Source organism: Orcinus orca, chromosome 6, assembly GCF_937001465.1.
Source record: "Orcinus orca chromosome 6, mOrcOrc1.1, whole genome shotgun sequence".
NCBI lineage: Eukaryota > Metazoa > Chordata > Mammalia > Artiodactyla > Delphinidae > Orcinus > Orcinus orca.
Genome location: NC_064564.1, coordinates 16,132,677 through 16,156,048, shown reverse-complemented (window position 1 = coordinate 16,156,048; position 23,372 = coordinate 16,132,677). Strand labels below are relative to the sequence as shown.

Below are 23,372 nucleotides of genomic sequence, written 5' to 3'. Positions count from 1 at the left end.
TGGTCTTAGCTCCAAGACTTTTATATCCAAGAGGGCATTTTGGGAAGCATCTAATCTGGTCCAGCAGGTTTAGCCTGGAATTCAGGGCCACTGAAAGGTGTTTTGGGGGGTTTATAAACATGGAGGCATGTCAGCCAAACAGTGAATTAAGCCACCGCAGGAACCACTTGTAGAGTTTGAAACATTTGTGCTCAAGAGTTTGTTGGAAAAAACATTCCTCTCACTCAATCCCCTCACTTTTTAGATGAGAAAATTGAGGTCCCAGGAGGCGAGGTGACTTGACTGAGTTATCTAAGTATCTTTCTGGCATTTAGGTTAGATGTCATTCAAAAGATTTTAAATGCTGTAGCTTTTGTGGGTGTACGTGAGGTAACCGGAAAATTCTCAGCGTCTGTGTCTCTATTTCTGCGTAGAGAGCAAACGTATGGATGTCAAGGTGGCAAGGGGGGTGTGTGGGATGAATTAGGAGGTTGGGATTGACATATACACACTACTATGTATAAAACAGAAAACTAATGAGAACATCCTGTACAGCACAGGGCACTCTATTCAATGCTCTGTGGTGACCTAAATGGGGAAGGAAATCCAAAAAAGAGGGGGTATATGAATACGTATGGCTGATTCACTTTGCTACACAGCAGAAGCTCACACAACATTGTGAAGCAACTATACTCCAATAAAAAATTAATTTAAAAAAGAGAAAATTCTCAGTCAACAGAAGGAGAGAAATACTAGAACTGGGTTCCTCTGGGGACTCTGGAAGGCCCGGCTGTGAACATGACCCTCACCGCCCTCCCTCCCATTTCTGCCGGCTCCCACCCCTGCCCTGTGGTGTGAGGAGGGCCCACCGATGGCTCTTGCCACCCCCCCCGCCCCTCCTCTGACGCAGGGCCCTTTCTGGGTTCTGCTGTGCCCTGTCCCTCCAGGTCTGTGGTGAAGCTGTGGAGAAGTGGGTTGGCTGTTGTTTTTTCTGACTTCCTGTGTGCTTCGGAAACCTCAAAGAAAGAACAGCTAAAGGAAGAAAGGGCTGAGGACCGTTATGCCAAACATAGACTTACATCTGACCTGGGGGGGAGCTAGGTTCATGATGGCTATGGAACGAGAGCCCAGGATTCTGACTGCCCCCTGCCATTTCCTACCTGGGGCTGGAAGTAGGTAGGGGGGTCCTGGATATTTTCAGGTTTGGATCAACTGTACCTTGGGAGGTAGCCTCAGTGATTCTTGAGAAGCATTTATCACTGAAACCAGACCCATTAAAATGGAATGCTTAATTACCTCTCTACCACAACTGTTTTCATTTCTCTGTCTCCTTTTCTGCATACACCTAGCTATAACCATGGGCACATATTTGTGTAGCAAATACGCATAGAATCTCTGGAGTTTTTTATTTTACTTTAATTGTGTATGCCTAAGTAGTCTCCTAACCCTAACCCTAACCTTTTAGAACACGACAGGAATTAATTTATGAGTGAAGCTGTGTACCTGGGTGAGAAAGACAGAACTATGGGGAAATGCCAGGCTCGCTCTCTTTCTTCCTCCCTCCCTTCTTTCCTTCCTTCTCTTTTTCTTTTTTTCTGATAGCACATTGTGAGCTACCTGCCCATAAACCCCCATTCTCAGGGCCTCCTACTCAAATTGTTACCCACAGACGGGTCCCTAAGGGTCATTTCTTCCCCAGCCTAGCCTAGCCACCTGGCCCCAAGTTTGTATGCCTGCCTTTGGGTCCGTGAGATCTTTTTCTTCCATAGCTCTTGTAAAAGGATAACAGCAATTTTGCTACCGTTCGGGCTCAGAAAATTTTGGCTTGGGATTTCCCTTTGTATTTTATTTTGTTTTTCTAACCAGGGGAGAAAAAATTCCTACCACACTTTGAGAAGTGCTTGAGAACATTGTGAGAGAAGAGCTACAAGCTGGGGGATTTCTTGCCACCATACTCAGGTTTTCCCTCCCTTGGAACTACTGCGGCTAGAGTTTTAAAAGGCCAGAGTTCCCCCCAATTTTTTGATTTTTCTGAGCTCTGAATAATTAAAGCCACCTATTTCTGCTCTTTCTGTCCATTTCTCAATAATAGGCTTGGGTAACAGTAAGAAACTAAAACAGAAAGCACCACTGTGCTCTGGACTCAGTCTCAGAGACAGCCAGGAATGTCCCACACTTAAGAATCGTAACTCACCGAGGTCTGTCACTGCACCAAGTGTTTGTCAGACTCCACCCTGCCAGTGGGAGCCTGCAGCCTGGGAATGGGGAGACCTGGGTTCCAGCCGAGAGTCCTTGCGTTTTAGTCTCTCTGAAACTCAGTGCTCACCAGCAAGACAAGGGCCAAACCAGCTGTTCTGCACCCTCACTGGTATGTATCAGAATCACCTGGGATGTGATTAAAAAATACAGATGACTGGGCCTCAGCCCAGAGGCCTCCATTCATGGAGACGAAGACAGGGCTAAGGATTGGGATATATATACGTATACATACGTATATATTGTTAAAGCAAAATTATTCAGATACTTGCTAAAGAATGGTAAGGCAGGCTTTATTCAGGGAAACTACTATAGTGGAGTTTTGCAGTAGGGGAAAGAAATTGAAATAAAACAAGGAAAAGTGGAAACGATTGCCAAGGACCAGGGTGGTGGTGCTGGTGGGGTGGCCAGTGGATGGACAGGGTGAGAGGGCAGGGTTTTCCTTTTCTAAGTTCACCTAGCAGGATTCTTGCTGAAGACAGGCTACAGTGACCAGATGTTACGTGGGGGGTGGGGATGGGCAGCAATAGAAGGTGGGGAATTCTGGCTAAACCCACTTAGTGGGATTCTTGCTAAAGCTGGGACTCTACAAAGACAGAGATGGAAGCCGACGTCCAGGCCTAGTAGAGCAGAGGGCTCAGAGGAGCCTGACTGAAGTTTGGTCATGGAGAGAATCTTTGTCTATATGTGTATTAACACGTGTACCCACAGCCAGGTGAGGAAGGCCGGGTCCAAGTGCTGTTAGGGGTGATGTATCAGGTCAAATAGTCCACTGTTCTCACCGTTAGAATCCAGAGCCCTGGGGTTGTCTGTGGGCGGAGGCCTTCTTCTCCTTCTTCTCCAGCAGTCCCGGACCCATTACTGCAGGGTGTGGCAGTAAAGAGCCCACACCCGGAGCCCTCAGGACAACATGGGAATCCCTGCCCTGTGATCTTCAGGAAGTCATTTTGCTCAGCCTCAGCTGCCCCATCCTGGAGATGGGTGATTAACAGTACCTACCATTTCAATTTCTTCTTAGGATTAAACGGGCTCTAGGTTAACCACTGTCAGTTCTCAGAAGTGAGCCTGCTGCAGGCGTGCAGGGGAGGAGAAAGGAAGGGGACACGGGCTCAGGGGCTCAGGGCTGGAGACGGAATCAAGGTCACAGTGTGGCAAAGACCCCCCAGGCCTTGGCAGGTGCTCTGGTCTCTTGGAGGACTGTCTAGGGTTAAGGATAACTTCCTGTAGTCCCAGGTTCTCTTGACAGATTTTATTGAGCTTTCTCTCTGCCTTATTCACCCCAATTCCTATTTTTATTTTTTATTTTTTTCTTCCTGTTTGGCCAGGTGGCCTGCGGGATCTTAGTTCCCTGACCAGGGATCGAACCCATGACCCCTGCAGCGGAAGCGTGGAATCTTAACCACTGGACTGCCAGGGAAGTCCTGACATCTAGATTTGGGGCCTATTTGCTCTCTAGCCTAACTCTGGGGTGAGAGGATTGGCCACTGTGGGCTACGTGGAGCGTGCAGAAAGTAAGAAAGTCAGGCTGTCAGAGGAGGAGCTAGAGGTTGAAAGGAGAAAGAGGGCCAGCATCTGGCCTCGTGGAAGCCACTTAATGTTTACATATATTTAACCAACATAACAGCAAAACTTAAGGCCTATTAACTGTATGTAATTCTAAACGTACATGCATTTTTACATAGTTATAGTTATAATCAGTATGTGAACTTCATTCCCTGTCACTTAACATTTTTAATATAAATATTTTCATGAATCACCACTGTTCATGTTTTTAAATGGCGTATATCGTTAATGATATTGCTTAGAATTCCCCCCCTCAGCATTTCCCTGAGCATTTTGTTCTGATTTCACTTTCTCTCTATTATAAATAGTACAGCTATGAACATCTTTGTGCATGTGATCCTTGCTTCCTCTTTACTTATGTGGGGTGTGCATTTCCCACAGTTGGGTGGCCAAGTCAATACATGTGAGTTATTTGTTTTTTATTGAAGTGTAGTGGATTTACAATGTTGTATTTGTTTCTGGTGTACAGCAAAGTAATTCAGTTATACACATATGTGTGTGTGTGTGAATTTTGTTTTCAGATTCTTTTCCATTATAAGTTATTACAGGATATTGAATATAGTTCCCTGTGCTATACAGTAAATCCTTGTTGTTTATCTATTTTATATATAGTAGCGTGTATCTCTTAATCCCAAACTCCTAATTTATCCCTCCCTCCCCCCTTTCCCCTTTGGTACCCATAAGTTTGTTTTCTATGTCTGTGAGTCTGTTTCTGTTTTGTAGATAAATTCATTTGCACTGTTTTTTAGATGGCACATATAAGTGATATCATATGATATTTGCCTTTCTCTGTCTGACTTACTTCACTTAGTACGATAATCTCTAGGTCCATGCATGTTGTTGCAGATGGCATTATTTCATTATTTTTTATGGCTGAGTAGTATTCCATTGTATATATATGTACCACATCTTTATCCATTTATCTGTCAATGGACACTTAGGTTGTTTCCACGTCTTGGCTATTGTAAATAGTGTTGCTATGAACATCGGGGTGCATGTGTCTTTTCGAATTACAGTTTTTGTCTTTTCTGGATATATGCCAGGGAGTGGGATTGCTGGATCATATGGTAACTCTATTTTTAGTTTTTTAAGGAACCTCCTTACTGTTCTCCATAGTGGCTGTATCAATTTACATTCCCACCAACAGTGTAGGAGCGTTCCCTTTTCTCCACACCCTCTCCAGCAATTATTGTTTGTAGATTTTTTGATGATGGCCATCCTGACCGGTGTGAGGCGATACCTCATTGTAGTTTTGATTTGCATTTCTCTATTAGTGATGCTGAGCACCTTTTCATGTGCCTGTTGGCCATCCGTGTGTCTTCTTTGGAGGAATGTCTATCTAGGTCTTCTGCCCCACGTGAGTCATTTTCTATTCAACTAGCTTGCTCTTCAGGAAGCCGGTTCTGAATCAACAGGCAATTGTACCAGTTTCATTTCAAGCCCATAAACATAAGATTTTATTATTTTTCTCCAGGTGTCTTGGCTGTTTAAAAGGTTTGTAGTGATACCTCAAAGTGGTTTTTATTAGCATTTTTAACTGCTGAGGATTTTCCCATCTATTTTTAATGTTCCCAAGTCTTTTCACACACAGGTGGCATCCTGTTTGCTGGACGGAGCATCTAAATTTGCACTAAAGTGAAAGCTGATCACTGCAGTGTACAGATTGGGGACACCGTCATACTTAATGGTTTGAGTATCTGTTTACAGAAAGCAAATTTGTAGTGTCTGCTGGAGTTGCAAAGAGTAGCAGATTGGGGGTTGGTAGGTGGAGAAGCTTGTTCAGGAGGATGTTTTCGTTGTTTTTAAGGTGGTACTGGATGAGGGGACTATACCTCTACTGTCAGACCTGGCTTTGTACTTTCTGGTTGAAAAAAAAAAGTACTTGAGTTTTCATTTCATTGTCAATTTTTTTTCTGTTTATTAAATGTATCATCAAAGATAACAAAATTCTACATCGTCATGATTATTACACATATTAATATATAAAAGGCCAGTATTCCTTTTAGCGCTGCAGGGCTGGAAACTGATGTTTATGTGTAAGTTTTTGTGTGAGCAGAATTCTGGGCCCATATCAGAAAAGCAGTGTTCATCTGGAACCACCTTGCTGTGCAGAGACAAAGCCCCTAGTGGTGGGACTTGGGCTGTGAGCTGTGTTTGTTGGGCTAAAATGGGAAATCTGAGTGCTGGTCCTGCCTCTGCCACTTAAGAAAAGTGACCCCAGGCAAAGTGCTTTGTCACTTTTCCTCATCCTCCAAATGGGAGTGGCGTCTGCCTTGGGAGATAGTAGCAAGATAGCGAGTGTTCAAACACTCTAGAAAGGGGTGCACGGTGGGTGTTCTGAGCATGTAAAGACCACTGCTCTTTTTTTATATCGTTTTTTTAAACTTTTTATTTTATATTGGCGCATAGCCAATTAACAATGTTGTGATAGTTTCAGGTGCACAGCAAAGCGGCTCAGTCATACATATACATGTATTCATTCTCCCAGACTCCCCTCCCATCCAGGCTGCCGTATAACATTGAGCAGAGTTCCCCGTGCTATACAGTAGGTCCTTATTGGTTATCCATTTTATTTATTTATTTATTTTTAAAATTTTATTTATTGGCTGCATTGGGTCTTCGTTGCTGCACGTGGGCTTTCTCTAGTTGCAGCGAGCGGAGGCTACTCTTTGTTGTGGTGCACGGGCTTCTCATTGTGGTGGCTTCTCTTGTTGTGGAGCACGGGCTCTAGGCGCACGGACTTCAGTAGTTGTGGCACATGGGCTCAGTAGTTGTGGCTCGCAGGCTCTAGAGTGCAGGCCCAGTAGTTGTGGCGCATGGGCTTAGTTGCTCCGTGACATGTGGGATCTTCCTGGACAAGGGCTCGAACCCATGTCCCCTGCATTGGCAGGCAGATTCTTAACCACTGCGCCACCAGGGAAGCTCCTAGTTATCCGTTTTAAATATAGCAGTGTGTACATGTCGATCCCAAACTCCTTGACCATCCCTTCCTTCCACCCTTCCCCCTGGTAACCATAAGTTCGTTCTCTAAGTCTGTGAGTCTGTTTCTGTTTTGTAAATAACTTGATGTGTATCATTTCTTTTTAGATTCCACAAATAAGGGATATCATATGATATTTCTCTTTCTCTGTCTGACTTACTTCACTCAGTATGACAATCTCTAGGTCCATCCATGTTGCTGCAACTGGCATTATTTCATTCTTTTTAATGTCTGAGTAATATTCCATTGTGTATATGTACCACATCTTCTTTATCCATTCCTCTGTCCATGGACATTTAGGTTGCTTCCATGTCTTGGCTGTTGTAAACAGTGCTGCAGTGAACATTAGCGTGCACGTATCCTTTTGAACCATAGCTTTCTCTGGATATATGCCCAGGAGTGGGATGGCAGGGTCATATAGCAGCTCTATTTTTAGTTTTTAAAGGAACTTCCATACTGTTCTCCATAGTAGTTGTACCAGTTTACATTCCCACCAACAGTGTAGGAGGGTGCCCTTCTCTCCACACCCTCTCCAGCATTTATTGTTTGCGGATTTTTCAATGATAGCCATTTTGACTGGTGTGAGGTGATATCTTATTGTAGTTTTGTAAAAAAGTCTGTTGCACTTTTTTAAAAACCTTGACTTGGATGAAGGAGTGGGGTCCATCTCTTGCATGGCAGCCCTGCAGCCATTTGAAACCAACAGTCCCGTCCTCATTTCCCAGGACTCCCATCCCCCTTTAGCCTAAGGGTCTGCCTCCCAGGCTCCCCACGCTCTGAAAGTCCTGGGATGTTCACCATAGAACACAGTCTCTCAAACCTCGGGGCTGTGGGCCACCAGTTCTGTAGATGAAGTTGTCTCCATGCCCCGGGGGGAATCACTGTCCTTATTTTAGGGATTTTCTAGTGACCCCAAAACCACGTTAAAGTTTTCGGCAGCTCTTTCATAGTGACTAACAGTGACTTCACAGCTTAAACCCCATTGTTTAAATCCATGCTGTTGCTAAACCACATCTTCCTCATCCCAGACTGGGGAAGATTTTTTTTTTTTAAGTCTACGTAAAGAACTTCACATTTATCCCATTTCACTGGCTGCATTCTGTTCCCCTTGGCGTGTTTTGCCTGCCTGTGCAGATGTCAGGGGCCCTCTGTGGTCTTCAACCAGAGTCACAATCTCCCCCTAATCCTGTGCTCAACATGGTGCTTTTTGTCTAATAACCACAAACTCCTAAATGCCAAATAAAGAGGCGTGAACAAGGACCCATTCAAAAAGCCATCGGTCCTCAGGTTAATACAGACACTTGATCAGCAGTTGTTGGGAAAAACCATTTGGCCAGTTATGAGTTCACCTCCTTGTCACTTGGCCTCCTCATCTTCCTGTCAAGAAAATGGGGAAGAATTCAAAATACTCAACTGTAGCGTTGATTCATTGTGGTACCGAATTTCCCAGCCCAACAACCAATTCTGTATCACATGCAGAGAGGCAAATGGGATTTGCTGGAGCTGCAGGCTGGGAGAGAAGGAAGAGGCTGACATTGGGACTCGAAGCAGAGGAGAATTTAGTTTGAGCTTAACGAGGACAGAATGTGGCTTTGAAAATTACAACTTTTTAGGAAATTGGAAAGTCACAGGAGCTCCTCGGAGGAAGGAGCGCATCTTAAAATTCTGTGCTGCCTGTGCACCTTGTAGATTGCTATCTTGAAGTGCTGGGTGGTGATACCACTGCCGGGACCAGACAACATCAAGGGTCAGAGGCAGGCTTGAAGCAAGTGACTATAGAATCTGCCCCCATCCTACTCCCGGGTCACTCACTGTTCAGGCCGTGCGGTGCTGGAATCAGCTCTCACAACATGCATTTCTCCCCAAGTCTGCCGTCAGTGAGATCATGTTGGTAGCTTGAAATCAGCGATGACGAAAGTATTGACACAAGAGAAGTCGGCAAATGCTGCAGACCAGGCCATCTTTGCCCTGGATTACTGGTGAAACTCATGCCAAGGCCTTATGTGAGCCACTCTTCTGCCTCCTAGCTCATGCCTGGCTTCATCCTATGGCCAAAATTATATTTTTTAAGTGAAAATCTGCTTCTCCATGGGGTCTTATATTGTCACCATCTCCTCTTATTTCCCGGCAGCCCTTCAGCACCCTCCTGACCAGCCCTATATCATAGCACGTGATTTCCCGAGCTTGCTGTGTCACCTTTTCCTGAGATCCAGGCGCCCCAGAGGCAAGTCCTCTCCTGTGATCAACTAATACCCAGCAGAGACCCCTATTAGATCCCATACCATATGGTGGCTGCTTTGCTCGAATCCTTTTCCTTTTTACGGTATTGTGAGTCTCTGCTGGACGGGGACCCTCTTCCCACTTTTGCTTATCTTCATACCTCCGGAGTCTGGTGTGTCTCCTGAAACATAGCAAGGCAGAGAGAGAGAGAGAGAGAGAGGGAGAGAGAGAGAGAGAAGTGGAGGGCTGGGGGAAGAGGGAAAGGGGAGAAGAGGAAAAAGAAGAAAGGCGGCGATGGGGGGAGAAAAACGGGCCAGTCCGAATCACTCATGAGCTGGCCGACTAGGACCAAGGGGAGTGGGATTTCTTGAAGGGCTGGGGAGCTAGCGGCGCTCAGAAGTCACACAGGAGGTAAGAAAACTCTGCCCAGCTGCAGGGATCAAAGTCCTTGAACCAGTGGGAGAACAGAGGTTCTGTTAACAAGGAAGGACAGGTAATGCGTCTCTGTTGCCCCCCTCCCAGCGCCCTGAGAGCCAGCTACGAGTCAGGTGACCTCTGGGTCGCAAAGTGCTGGCAACAGAATGATCTGGAGTGGGTCGTGTGTGCGGGGGTGACGAGCTGAAAATGTGGGAGACTCTCAATAAAGGTTTTTTGAATTACATTGAATTATAGCTGGTGCTAATCACAACCTTCCTGGCTCCTTCCTTTGCAAGGTAATGGGGAGGGACGCTCGGAGAGGAGGGGAAGGGATTAACCAAGTGATGGATTGGGTGGCCCTGGAGCGGGCAGAATGCCGGCCCTCATGGGAACTGGGGTTTGAAAGGGCCCAGGGCTGGGGAGGGAACGCTGTGTGGAGACAGTAGGGCCCAGCTTCCCAGACACGGCAGGCCTGGCTCCCCAAGACGGCAAGGTCATTGCCAATTCGTTAAGTGGCTGCTCTCAGCAGGCCTTTGCAGAGGAAAGGCATGTGTTCCCCATTTTGTTGATGGGGAAACGGCAAGAGGAAGTGACTCAGAGACAGAGTGGAAATAAAATGTGTGTCTCATGACATTCTGGCTTCTGCTAGATCCAAAGGGCTGGCGTTTTGACTGTATTCTGTGGGTTCGCAGGACAGACGACGGCCCTCCATGTGAGCAGAGAGTAGGAGGTAGAGGTGTTCTTTTCAGGTGCCCAGGCAGGTGGAGAAGGTGGGTGTTGGAGGAAAGGCAGCCTCAGAGCCCTGGAGACAGGAGGGGCTGCCACCACCCCCTGAGCCTCGACTTACTGGGCCAGTTTAATTTTTTTAAGTGGGCGCTGGTATTGGGTTTTTGGTTCTTTCTTCTGCCAAGTCACAGGCGTTTTAAAAGTACATGTGCCAGGGAGTTTACATAGGTAATCTCTGATTTTCTAGAAAGTTCTGCAGGATAGGTAATGTTAGCCTCCTATCCCAAGAGAGGAAACTGAGGTCTAGAGAGGTGACACAACTGGTAAGTGGCAGACACTTAAGGCCACCACATTGCCTAGCTCTGAAATCCTTCGTGAGTAACGGCCTAGACTTCTGCAGCATGGCAGCCCCAAGGACATGAGTTTTAAACCCAGGTTCGAATGAGTCAGATGTGTGTGCCTTCTCCCTGACATCGTGCCACCTTCCTGACGAACGGTGCCCTTTCTGTGCTCCCTGAAGTCATGGGCAGAACTTTCAGTCCTCAAGACTTTGCCTTTTACCCTTGGAACTCCCAGCGTCACTCTCAAGTCTGGTTCCCGAAGAGGCCAAGCTTCCAGGCCAATTGGTAAAGGCTATCGTTGTCGTTTCATAAATGAATTAACACTGAAAAACCAAAAAAAAAAAAGGTGGAAAACAAAGTTAAAATAAAAGACTGCCTCTCAAATGGAATACATTCAGCTTTATGATGGATTCTTTACAGTGTTCTTATTTTTCTCATTTTGCCATGGACACGGCGAAACATCACCAAAGGCCATCATCCACCTGCCAACTGCTGTTTGGGAACTCTGTCCCATCCCAGCTTGACGTCTCAAGGCATCAGAGCCAGTTGGTGGCAGAGCCGGACACTAAGCCCTAAGCATGGTGGCAGGACGTGACACCAGCAGCCCTCTCGCCATTGGCAACATGGTGGCCTTAATTCTCTGCCGCTTACCAGTTGTATGCTCTGGACAGTCACCTCGCTAGACTTCTCTCACATTACCGATCCTGCAGAATCCTCCTAGAGAATTAGAGGTTACTTACATGAACTCCCTGGCACACAGTATGTGCTCAATAAGACGTAACATTACCTTGCAGTGTCTTCAAGATCAAGAGTGTATTTTTCTGTGATGTTGACCCCTATAACCCTGACATCTTCCCCACACCGGGAGCACAGCCCTGGGGACAGTGACAACCCAGAGGATCTGAAGGGACTTCAATCCTGCTTCAGTCTCCCCTCCCCCTTCAGGCAGGTGAATGTCTTGCCGTTCAGGAAGAGTGTCATTTATTTTCTTCCTGAAGACTTCAGGGACTCAGAGATTGTACCGCTTCCCTTAGTGCCCTTGGCAGGTCTTGGCCAAGACGTTCTTATAGCCAATCAAAACTTTTCCTGTTTTAATTTGAGCCCATTTCCTTGTGTTTGTTATTCTTTGGCTTTGCCTTGGGCAGATCTGGGGGTTGGGAGACAGCCGGAGCCCACAGTGGCTCTGAGCCAGGGTTTTCTCCAGTGCCGTGGGACGGTCTCTCCTCTGACAGTGCCCATAGGGTCTAGGGCAGGCCAGGATGCAGGGAGGAAGGATTGCCAGGCTGGGGTCCAGGTCTGGACTACAGGAAGGAGCAGGGGTTTTGGCTCACACACTTAGAGTCAGAGGATTTTGTGATCAACAAAATCCAGAGACAAGCTACTGATGAGAAATTCAAGTAATCAGGCAAAGTCTGGAGGAACAGGCAAGTTCTGTTGTCCAGAAACAGGAGCTAGAGTCAGCAGGTCGTTCTCATGTCTTCCTAACTGCACCCAGCACCATATGTTGGTAGCTTGAAATCAGCCGTGGTGGGCCTGGAGAGAAGACTATGCGTGACGTTGAGGGCTGTGTTCTCCAAGACCCCCAAGGCAGGTGACTGAGGCTTTCCTTATATAACACCTTTCAGTTACTCTTCTTCAGAGAGTTTTGGGGGACCCCTTGGCAGTTCACTGCAGATCTGTACTGACAGTTGGGAGTTTTGGATGCCCTTGAGGGAGTTGTCACATGTCAGCAGAGACGTGGGCACCACCTTTCTGGGCTGAGGTCTTTCGGCCAGACACCTCCAAGACCTCTCATGACCAAGTCCTAGCTTGGGGAGGGGTGATGCTCTCTAAGCCAGGAGGACTCTGGATTCTTCACAGACTGGGGTGTTCCATGCTGGGTTGACACATTTCTTCTTGCATGGAGTTTGTGCCCACGTCTGTGGTATCAAGAGATACTACTTTCTTCAAAGGCAGATGGCAAGGTGGGAAAAACTTTGAACTTGGATTCAAATCTGCTTTGGGATCCAAGTTTGCTACTCAACAAGCATGATCCCTTGACCAGATGGCTTAAAATTTCTTGAGTATGTTTTCTCCTTTGTAAAATGGTAATAATCATCTCTGCACATCTCCCAGGATTGTTGTGCAAAACACATATGTTTCTTTTAAAGTTTTTTAATTGTAATTGTTTTTGGAATAGATAGCCCAAGGTTACCACTACAAAGGACTAAGGGCAGACCTGAGGGACTAGCATTGGTCTGAAGGCAAAGGTAGATCCTGGGTGACTGAAATGATTTTGCTAAGATATTTCAATGGGATCCACGTTGACTACTATGAGTGATGGCTCCTGAACCAAAGGCCAGGAAAAAACTGATGACGATAAGAAACCAGTGTCATCCGAGTGTGTTGATGATGGCCAACATATCAGTCTAGGTTGGATGTAGAATATGAATACTGCTCTTTGATCAGGGTCTGGTGGGGGCTGGCTCCTGCGTGGGCCAGGCACTGCCCAGTTAGGCTGGGAAAGGGGAGTCAACGATCAGGCTGTGGTTTCTCATCATCACATTTTTGAACCTACAGTGACGCATTACTATCACCCAAAGTCCGTAGTTTACATCAGGGTTCAGGGTCGGTGTTGTGCATTCCATGAGTTCCGACAAGTGTATGATGACGTGTATCCATCCCTATAATATCACGGAGAGTATTTTCACTGCCCTCAAAATCCTCCATGCTCCTCCGATTCATCTCTCCTTTCCCCCAAACCCTGGCAACCACTGATCTTTTTACTGTCTCCATAGTTTTGCCTTTTCCAGAATGTCATATAGTTGAAACCATACAGTTTGTAGCCTTTTCAGATTGGCTCCTTTCACTTAGTCATATGCATTTAAGGTTCCTCCATGCCTTTTCATGGCTTGCTAGAGCATATCTTTTGGGCATCGAATCATATTCCGTCGTCTGGGTGTACCCATAGTAAGGTAAGATGTTAAGAATAGGGGAAACTGAGTGAGGGGTATATGAGAACTCTCTGTATTATCTTTGCAACTTTTCTGTAAATCTAAAACTCGTTTAAAATAAAAAGTTTATTAAACAAACGAAAAAGTATTCCACTGTCTGGATGTACCACAGCTTATTTATCTGTTCGCCTACTGAAGGACATCTTGATTGCTTCTAAGTTTCGGTAATTATGAATAAAGTTGCTATAAACATCCATGTGCAGGTTTTCGTGTGGACATAAGTTTTCAGCCCCTTTGGGTAAATACCAAGGAGCATGACTGATAAATCATGTAAGAGTCTGTTTAGTTTTGTAAGAAACCATACAACTGTCTTCCAAAGTTTGCGCCAGCGATAAATGAGCATTCCTGTTGCCCCACATCCTCGTTACATGTTTACATCCTCTTGGCCCCTCTAGTTTAAAAGTACCGCATCTCATTGCACCACTGGCTGTAACCGCAAAGTTAAAAGCACCGTGGGGGCCTAACCCCCTCCCCCTGCAGACTCTGCCCTGACCTCTGTCCTGGCGAAGCTTTCTGACTTGCTCTGCCTCTGATACTGGGCTCTGCCTTTCAGAGAGGGCTTCTCTCCTTCACTCTTCTCTTCAGCCAATGACACACATCACATATGAAAGTGGAGCTTCCAAGATCGTAACAGCCAGATCTCTTGTATTTTACTGACATATTATTCCTACTTAACTGTTCTCTTTCAAACCCTCCCCTAGTATTTCAGGGAGTCCCCAGGGTGTCTCTGTGTGCTCACCAGCACCAGTACCCTTTGGGTGGGAATGCTGCCTGGGCTGGGGGGTATCTTCTGAATGGCACCCCGTCCCCTTCACTGTGGGTGTCCAGAAGCCACATGGCGTGACCTGCAGCTGTGGGTATAACGGCCTCCTTCCAGCTCTGAGTCCACGTTCCCACTGGCCAACCTGATGACACTGCTTGCACCCCTATTTTCCAAATGGTCTTTGGGGTGTAGGCCCTTTGGCTTCCATTGGCATGATCTAGTCCCTGGGGACAGACACCATATGCTACTCCATTTCCTTCCTACCCAGATGCCTGTTTCACAAAACTGTGTCATGAGACCCCTGCCTGGAAATTAGTTTATACAAACAGATGCCCAGGGGTCATGGGGCCCCTGGCTCAGTAGACACAGGAGATCCTGAACCTAGGACCAGATGTGTGTGTGTTATTGATGGTTTTATATATATATATATATATATATATATACGGTTTGTCTGTATGACTAGAGTGTACGCTCTTTAGGGGCAAGACATCCTTCCCTCTGTTTCACATCCTATAGCAGATTTGTCATGGTCCCTTCTGATGTCCCCTTGGGCCTTGCCATTTCAGTATTCTGCTTACTTTTACCTGCCAACATCTGCATCTTTTGGCCTGGGGACTTCCTCTGGCTCTGAGTCCACTCTGCCCTTGTGCAGAACTGGCTGGAAATGCTGGGACGATGGCTGTTAAGAAGTGGTGTGGCTCTGTCGCTCACTGGCTGGAGTGGCTCTACAGCGTGTGTTCTGTCCTCGCTCCCGGGGCTCCCAGCAGGGTTCCTCTGCAGTTGTCCAAGCGATCGCTCCATTGATAAGAGGCTGCCTTCCTTTCCCTGTCCCACACGTCCCACTCCCTGGTAGGTTTCCTGGGGTTGCCTCTCAAGCTATTTCCCTGGTTTCCTTATTGAAGGTCTGGGGAAACCGAGACACACACCCAGTACATAGCAGAGGATTCGCACATGGGACAGGTCCAGTAGACATTGAAAAAAGGCATGGATGCTTCTAGAATACACATACTAGTCTCTAAAATAAAGCAGACTGGGTAGTCTTTTCTCCATCTGTCTTGTCCCAAATTCTGCCTGCCCAGGTGGACTCAGGCTGGCGCTTTGCTCCTTGTCTGCCTGCCCTGATGGAAGGGACACATCCTGCTTCTTTCCTTGTCCTCATAGCATCTCTTTCATGTCTTCATAATACACACTGGCTTTTTAAAGGAATGACTCCTTGCAGCTAGTGACTGTCTGTTTCCCTTCTAGTGCCCAGCAGTGTGATTGAATGAACATAGACTTTGCTGCCACATCTAAAATATTTGACTCCACATTTGTATTTTTTAATTAATTTTTATTGGAGTCTAGTTGATTTACAATGTTGTGTTAGTTTCTGCTGTACAGCAAAATGAATCAGTTATACATATACATATGTCCAGTCTTTTTTAGATTCTTTTCCCATATAGGTCATTACAGAGTATTGAGTAGAGTTCCCTGTGCTATATGGTAGGTCCTTAATAGTTACCTGTTTTATATGTAGTTGTGTGTATATGTTAATCCCAATCTCCCAGTTTATCCCTCCCCCCCATTCCCTCTTGGTGACCATAAGTTTGTTTTCTACATCTGTGACTCTATTTCTGTTTTGTAAATAAGTTCATTTGTCCCATTTGTGTTTTAACTTTGCCAGCTCCGTCCTTCAGCCCGCAACTCCCAGTCTGAGGAATGTCCGCCTAAAATCACAGTCTCCTGTTAGAAGGGAGAGATTCTTCTGGAAGAGCGGGTTCCATATGAGAGCTAAGCTTAGTCTGGAAGAGGTTCTCAACCCAGCCTGGATGTTAGAAACATCCTTAGAAACTTAAAAATACCAATGCCAGGCCTCCCACGGACAACCTCAGTGGCAATCTCTGGGCACAGGGTCTGCATTTAGACTTTCTTGACAGCTCCCCAGGGGCTCCTAATGTGGAGCCAAGATCGACACCTCCAGTCTGGAGCTAGAACTTCCATTGCTTCCTTTGGGTATTTCTGCTTTAGACCAGTGGGAATAAACCCTACAGAGCTGTTTGTGGTGGGATCCAGAGGCCAGGACCAATCTGGCTGAGATTTGGGGTGATCTAAAGACTCCTAGGATTCTTACAGTCTATATAGATGTCAACCAAACTGTCATCAGAACTGGGCTGGGTCTGGAGGCCCAGCCCCACCTCTTCGCCCCGCAGCAGAAAGACCTCGCAGATTGGGCTGTCGGGGTGCTGTCCCTCTGTATGCGGTGCGTGATGCTCTGGGAGATGACTTCCTGTGGGACTGAGGCTTCGAGCCCTGAAAGCCCAGGGTGGCGGCTGCAGGTGCGGGTGGGCGGAGCCCTCAGCTACTAGGCTGGCCCCCCAATCTGGGCCCTTGCCTGTCTTTCCCATTCCAGTGCCCTCCAGGCCACCCATTCTTCACTTCGATTCCTTCCCGGCTTCTCTCCCCTTGTCCCTGTTTCTCTCCTGCTATTTTCTACTGTCTCGCTCTTCGCTTTTTCTGCTCAGCTGTGCCTTGGAACCAGGCTGGGGCCGCCTCCTCTAAGAGCTGTGTTTGCAACGTGTGGGCCCCTTGCCTGGGAGCCAGTGTGGGAGGAGAAAAGTGATGGCGAGAGGGGGCTTCTAGCAGAGAGCTCACAGCCTGCGAGCTCTGGGTCCAGGTCGATACCTGGACGTTTAGGCAAACTGCTCCTTTATTTGTGTTTCCGCTTCCCCATCCATGAAGCCGGATGCCTTTAAGGGGAGTTTTCGGGAGTGGGTGGATGTGTGCTTTGCACAGGTCTCAGAGCTTGTTGGGTGCTGTCCCAGGGGGATGAGGCGTGTGGGCCCACACCACTCATTTCAGGGCTGTCCCTCTGCTATCTCCACAGGACTGCGATGTGCCGGTCCTAGCTGCCGTCTGAGAGGATGTCCGGGGTTTCTGAGACCCTGAGCCGAGTGAAGGTGGGCACGTTACGTCGGCCTGAAGGCCCCCCAGAGCCCATGGTGGCAGTGCCAGTAGACGTGGAAAAGGAAGACGTGCGGATCCTCAAGGTCTGCTTCTATAGCAACAGCTTCAACCCTGGGAAGAACTTCAAACTAGTTAAATGCACTGTGCAGACCGAGATCCGGGTGAGTGTGGTGGGCGCTGCCTGCTCCGTCCGTTTGTCTGTCTCTCCCTCATCTTCCTGGGCAGCTGAGCATCCCTCCTTCAGCCTAGCAGGCTCTCCTGTATCCACCACCTGGGCTGGGGGCCCTGGAGGGATGTTCTCAGCCTGTGGCTCCAGGCCTCCTCTCCAGGGCTCTGCAGCCTGAGGCACAGCCTTTGTTTGAACCCCAGATCGTTTGCTCAAGCTTTGATCTATCTCATTTCAACTCATTCATTATTTATGACATTTGAGGCTCTGCAAGGGATGTAAGCTCCCCCCACCCTCAGAGGGTTTACACTCTCATGGAATTGGAATACACAAGTGATTGCATTGAAAATAGAACAAAAGTGGTTTAGGACATGCGCTGCGTGCTTACAGAAGGGAGCCGTGAGGCGTTTCGAGGATGCTAATGAACTAGAGATGCCCTCGACCAGGGGCATGGTTGCCAGGCCCTTTCTGAGGCAGTACTTCAGCTGGCTCACTTTCACCCAGGGCCTCGGAATCTGTTTTGCAAATCCAGGTACCCACAGTCATCAGGGCACCTAGACACCAGGAAGCCAGTTCTCTTTAGCCAAACGTGTAAGAACTTGTCATCAGAAGCAGAGTCACAATACACTGATTGATTTTAAATGCCTACGTTTATTGAATAATTACTACGTACATGCCTGACTCAATCCCTTTACATTTTCTCACTGAATCCTCCCCACAGCGCCATGAGGTAGATACAATGAGGATATCCCTTTCCACTCTCAGAATATTCCTTTCTGATGATGCAAAAGAAAGCCAAATCGATTCTCCAGAGTTTGCTTAGCGGGTTTGTAATTTGAACAAAGGAAGCAGGAGAACCTTGGGAAAACTGCGCAGGTCTGAGAAAGCTGGATGAACCATCTCCAATCCTCTCATCACTAATCATTCCCTGTCCTGGAAGTCAGCATCCCCCAAACTCAGTCAGCGTCTTTTCTGCCCGGTGCTGGCAGCAGCCTCTCCACGTCTGTCCCTTTGGCTGCCTTCTGTCTGTAACAGCACACGCTGTACTTCAGTACACCCGAGCAGGATGTAATTGATTAGGTCACTGTCTTAGCCAGTTGTCACAACTGATGATGGTTTGGTTCTTCCCTCTGTTTCCTATAACTGATTTGATTAGGGCCTTGTTTGCATCTTATGGTTCCAGATCTGTAGGTACAGTTGTGTCCTGAGAGCAAGCCCTGGGCACCTTCCTCCAGGAGGATGTTTTCATGTCTCCTTAACTATCTACTTCTTGAGTCTTCCTTTGGGTGTATCATCTTTGCAGATAGCTGATGCCATCTACCGTGGGGTTTTCGAGTTTAATTTTCAGAAGGCAACCCGATTCCCATGTTCGGAGCACCTCCTGCTTTTTTGTGCTGAAACCCAAAGAGCATCTGGTTAGACCAGATTAGAGCGTGTTCTGTGGCATTATGGTGCAAAGGGACCCTAAAGGATTGGTAGATTGGAAGAGGCAGTGCTGAGGAGAGCAGGGGGCTTTCCAAGAGGAAGGGACAGCAAGAACAAAGGCAGGGAGGCTGCTCATGGGAGCCTCCAGGGAGGCTGGAGCATGGGTTATATTTAGAAAAGTATCTAAAGTCAAGATCAGAAAGGAAATTTGATGGCCAATAAGGGAGGGCCTAGAATATCAAGCTAAGGAATTTGTACTTGGACAGGTATTAGAAACACACAGCTTTTAAGCAGGGGAGAAGCTTTCCTGGAGCTGTCTGATGTCTTGCTAGGTGTCTAAGGGGAAAAAATACAATAGCCTACAGAACGGGCAGTGAGACCCAAGCTTAAGAAGAATGGCTAGCTCTTGAGACATTACCTGGAGGGGTGTGAGAACAGAGGTGGAACAAAGAAAGAAGCGATAGCCTTCTAGGTGTTTATGTCCCAGCCTTGTGATTTTGCCTGTTTCCAATCTGTCCTATAGGCAACGTATCACCTGCTTATTGCAAACAGCCATGGCTTTCAAATCACCTAGACTTTGAGCCCGATACTGCTCCACCCTTACTGGTTTTATGGCCTTAGACCCAACACAACTAACCTGGCTCAGTCCCTTCACTTGGGGATTATGCCCACCTGTAACCTTGTTGTAAGGATCAGAGGTGATAGATGGGAAGCGTCCAGCATATGGCAGGAGCTCAATCATTGGAAGCTATTGACTGTGTGGGTCATTACCCTGCTCAAGAATCTCCAAGGGTTTCTAATCACCCATAGAATAAAGTTCAAATCATCTTCTTTTAGTGTTTATCCACTTATCTGTCATATTTTCAAATAAAGTAAGATGATCAGATTTGTATTTTGAAACAGTATGTAGTGTCCTGCAAGATGTTAAGACGTGCATGCTGGAGAAGGGTTTTTATGGTCAAAGAAGTTTGGGAAATGCTTTGTTAAACAATCCTGAACCAATTCCTTTGTGACAGGACTTCTCAGAATCTTAAACATGCTGTCATGCATGGTGGGTCACCAAGAAAGAGCCATAGAGGTGATGTTTTCTTAAGTCAGCCATTCCTTATTTGCCTAAGAAACCCTTCTCTTAAAAGTTGGACAACCAGTTCTCTAGGAAATCATTTAGGGATCCGTTTTTCCTAAACTCTGACCAAAGTACAAAAAGGGTAGGAGAGAGGAAAAGCTGGTGAAAGGGAGATGGATTAGGAAGCTGTGGCCGTAGTGTGGGCGGGAAATGATGAACTAGGGAAGTGGCATTGGGAAAAAAGACAGGTCAGCAGATCTGAGTGCATCGAAATAGGCAGAGTCAACAGAACTTGATGATTAACTAGACGTAGGGAGGAAGAGAAAGGAGGGAGACAAGGACGACTCAAGCTTTTGCGTGGGCAGCTGAATGGGTGTTGATGCCATTCATTAAGATACCAACAGAGAAAGGAAAGGTGTTCTGAGATTTCAGCTTTACATGTGTTGTGTTTGAAGTGTTTATGAAACACACTCATAGAGGAATGTGGGCCTGGAGCTGAGGAGGGAGAAAGGACCTAGAGGTGAGGATTTGGGAGTCATTCTGCAATGGATACCATATGAATAGGTAGGATCACCCACGGAGAATGAGCAGAGCAAGAGAAGGAGTTCCAGTTAGGAAACCTTGGGAAACCAACCTCGAAGTGGCTGGTAAAGAGGGGCAAATGAAGGGAAAAAGAAGAATCATCCAGAGAAAGGTGAAAAGAACCAAGAGAACAGGAAGGTGACAGAAGCAGAGGAAACTTTGAGGAAAGAGTGGTTAGCAGTCAGACACTCAGAAAGGTCAAATCAGATAAGGCTAAAAATAGGTTCATTGACTTCAGCAACAGGTGCTATGATGATCTTTTACTGGGCAGTTTCAGTGAAGAGATGGGGGCAGAAGCCATCGTGCAGTCAGTTGGAGAGTGGAGACAGTGAATGTTACCATTTCAGAGAGGTTTTGCTCATGAAGGGAAGGAAGGAGGAAAAGGCAAGAGGAGCAGTGTTACAGGCAGAGGAAATAGCATGTGCTAAGATCCTGAAGTGACCAACACACATGTCAGGTTTGAGGCTAAAGGATGTACAAAGTTGACTAGTTAGACCATGCCATTGATTTTGGATTTTACCCCATCTTCCGTGGGAAGCCACTGATATAGTTTAAACATGCGAGTGATATGAGATTGCATTTTTAAAAGGTCACTTGGGTTACATAGTGGAAAATAGACTGGAGAAGGCAAGAATGGATGTGAGGAGATGTTAGGTGGCTATTGGCGTGATCCATATAAGAGACGATGATAGCTTAGATTAGGGTTGTAGCCACGGAGATGATGATGATGATGATGATGGTGATGATAATGTTGATGGTGTTGATGGTGGTGGTGATGATGATGATGATGGTGGTGGTGGTAGTGGTGATGGTGATGGTGTTATAGTGATGGTGGTGATGATGATAATGATGACGTTTATGGTGATGATGATGATGGTGATGATAATGTTGATGCTGTTGATGGTGGTGATGGTGGCGGTGGTGGTATGGTGTTTATAGTGATGGTAGTGATGATGATGGTGATAGTTATGGTGATGGTGATGATGATGGTATTGGTGATGGTAAGGATTGATGATGATGATGATAATGTTGATAGTGTTGGTGGTGGTGGTGATGGTGATGGTAGCAATGATGATGATGGTGGAGATGGTGATGATGATGGTGGTAGTGACGATGATGATGGTGGTGCTGCTTATGGTGGTGGTGGTGGTGATAATAGCAGCTACCATTTTGAAACCACATCATATGCATTATCTCCTCGACTTCTCAGAAGAACCCTATGAAGCACATACTATTATTATCTCCATTTTATATATAAGGAAACAAGGTTCAGAAGAGTGAAGCAAATTGCTAGTAAGTGGTGGAGACTGTTTTCAGACCCAGGCAATCCACCTCCAGAGCCTGCATTCTTAACCACCATGGTCTATGGAGAGAAGTGATTGTAATCTAGAAAATTTAAGAGAGGAAAATGAAAGGTTTTGCTGATGGACCAGAGATGCAGGAATAAAGAAGAGGGAGGTGTCAAGAACAACAGCCCTAGGAATTCCCTGGAAGTCCAGTCGTTAGGACTGCACGCTTTCACTGCCGAGGGCCCAGGTTTGATCCATGGTCGGGCAACTAAGATACTTCAAGCCACACGGCATGGCCAAAAAAAAAAAAAAAAAAAAAGGAAGAAAGAACAGCAGCCCTAGTTCAGGTGGAGAAAGTCCCACTCCCCAAGACAAAGAACACTTAGGAGAAACTGGTTGGGGAGTGGGGAACTCACAGGTTCAGTTTCAGACCTGTCAAGTGCAGTTGGGATGCTCTAACATTTTCACGTTACATTAAATATGTGAAAATGTTGAGTAGGCTTTTTGATATATCATTCTGGAGGAAAGAACTGGGCTGGAGAGAGACATCTGAACCTTCTCAGCCTCTGGGTGGTGGTTAGAGCCATAGCTATGGGTAAGTTCATTAATGAAGGAATCCTGAATAATTTCACCATCCATTTCACAAGTATGTTGAAAGGGAGAAAGAACGCTCTGGAGAAAGAAAAAGGAAATCATCACGCTCATACTCAAGTGAGAGAAGAGCTAGAGAAAGGGAGAGAGAACGACAGAAGAAGGGATTGCCTCCAATTAGATCTAAAACATTAAGTGTATGTAGTACTACTCTGTGGGTAGACAAGACGGCAATGCAGCAAGATTTACCCAACCTGTTTGAAGAGTTTGGACAGATTGAATCCATTAATATGATTCCTCCCAGAAGCTGTGCTTATGTATGCATGGTTCATTGACAAGATGCATTTCAGGCTCTTCAGAAACTTAGTTCTGTGTCATATAAAATTGAGTCCAAGGTCATTAAGATAGCTTGGGCTTTAAACAAAGCTGTAAAAACAGAATACAAACAATTCTGGGATGTGGATCTTGGAGTTACATGTATACCATGGGGAAAAGTACCTGACACCAGGCTGCTTATGACCTGGAAGTATCATCAAATCCCAAAACCCAGAGGCACTCCCTGCTTTCAATGGGTTTTGAGTTCAAGGGCTCACACTAATGAATGACATTGACCCCCACTAATGAATAAACCTTTACAAATGGAGGCAAGAGCTCTGACAAGAAGACAGAGATTCTGTGAGAGCATAGAAGACAAAAGAGCTTGGTCCAGACATCAAGGAACTGCTTTGCTATTCCGGGCCTGTTTGTAGACGCTGTGTCCGGTCGTGTAGGTCTAGACCAGCTTCCCTGCCTGAGAATCTCCTGGACCGGCCCGTCCCACCCGCTGCTTCCACAGAGCATTTCTTGCGGTCTCCTTGCCTAGCTGGGCTGCATCCTCTAATGGATTTTTCTACTTCCAGCTCTCTATCTCCTTTCACCATCTTCTCTGTGTCAAAGTACTGCCACCCCTTTCAAGCTGGCCAAGCACTTGTCCTTCCATAAGAACACCTAAAATTCTGACACCTCTGTACAGCTGTGTCTGATCAAATGGAAGCAATGGAGAATCGCCCTGGCACAGTCCATGTGGTAAAAC

At 46.5% G+C, this 23,372-nt stretch overlaps 1 protein-coding gene across 8 annotated transcripts in view; it reads left to right on the top strand.

The window, feature by feature from the left end:
- PTK2B (protein tyrosine kinase 2 beta) overlaps positions 1-23,372 on the top strand; it is a 139,974-nt gene that overhangs the window by 59,861 nt on the left and 56,741 nt on the right. For 6 of the 8 annotated variants that reach the window (XM_033429800.2, XM_049711752.1, XM_033429801.2 and 3 more), the window contains one exon: positions 17,102-17,342. In XM_033429800.2, the coding sequence (XP_033285691.1) occupies positions 17,139-17,342 (204 nt within the window). In that variant the 5' untranslated portion in view covers positions 17,102-17,138. Of the gene's footprint in view, positions 1-17,101; positions 17,343-23,372 lie in introns of those variants that run through there. The other 2 variants (XM_033429802.2, XM_033429803.2) reach the window with 2 other exon arrangements.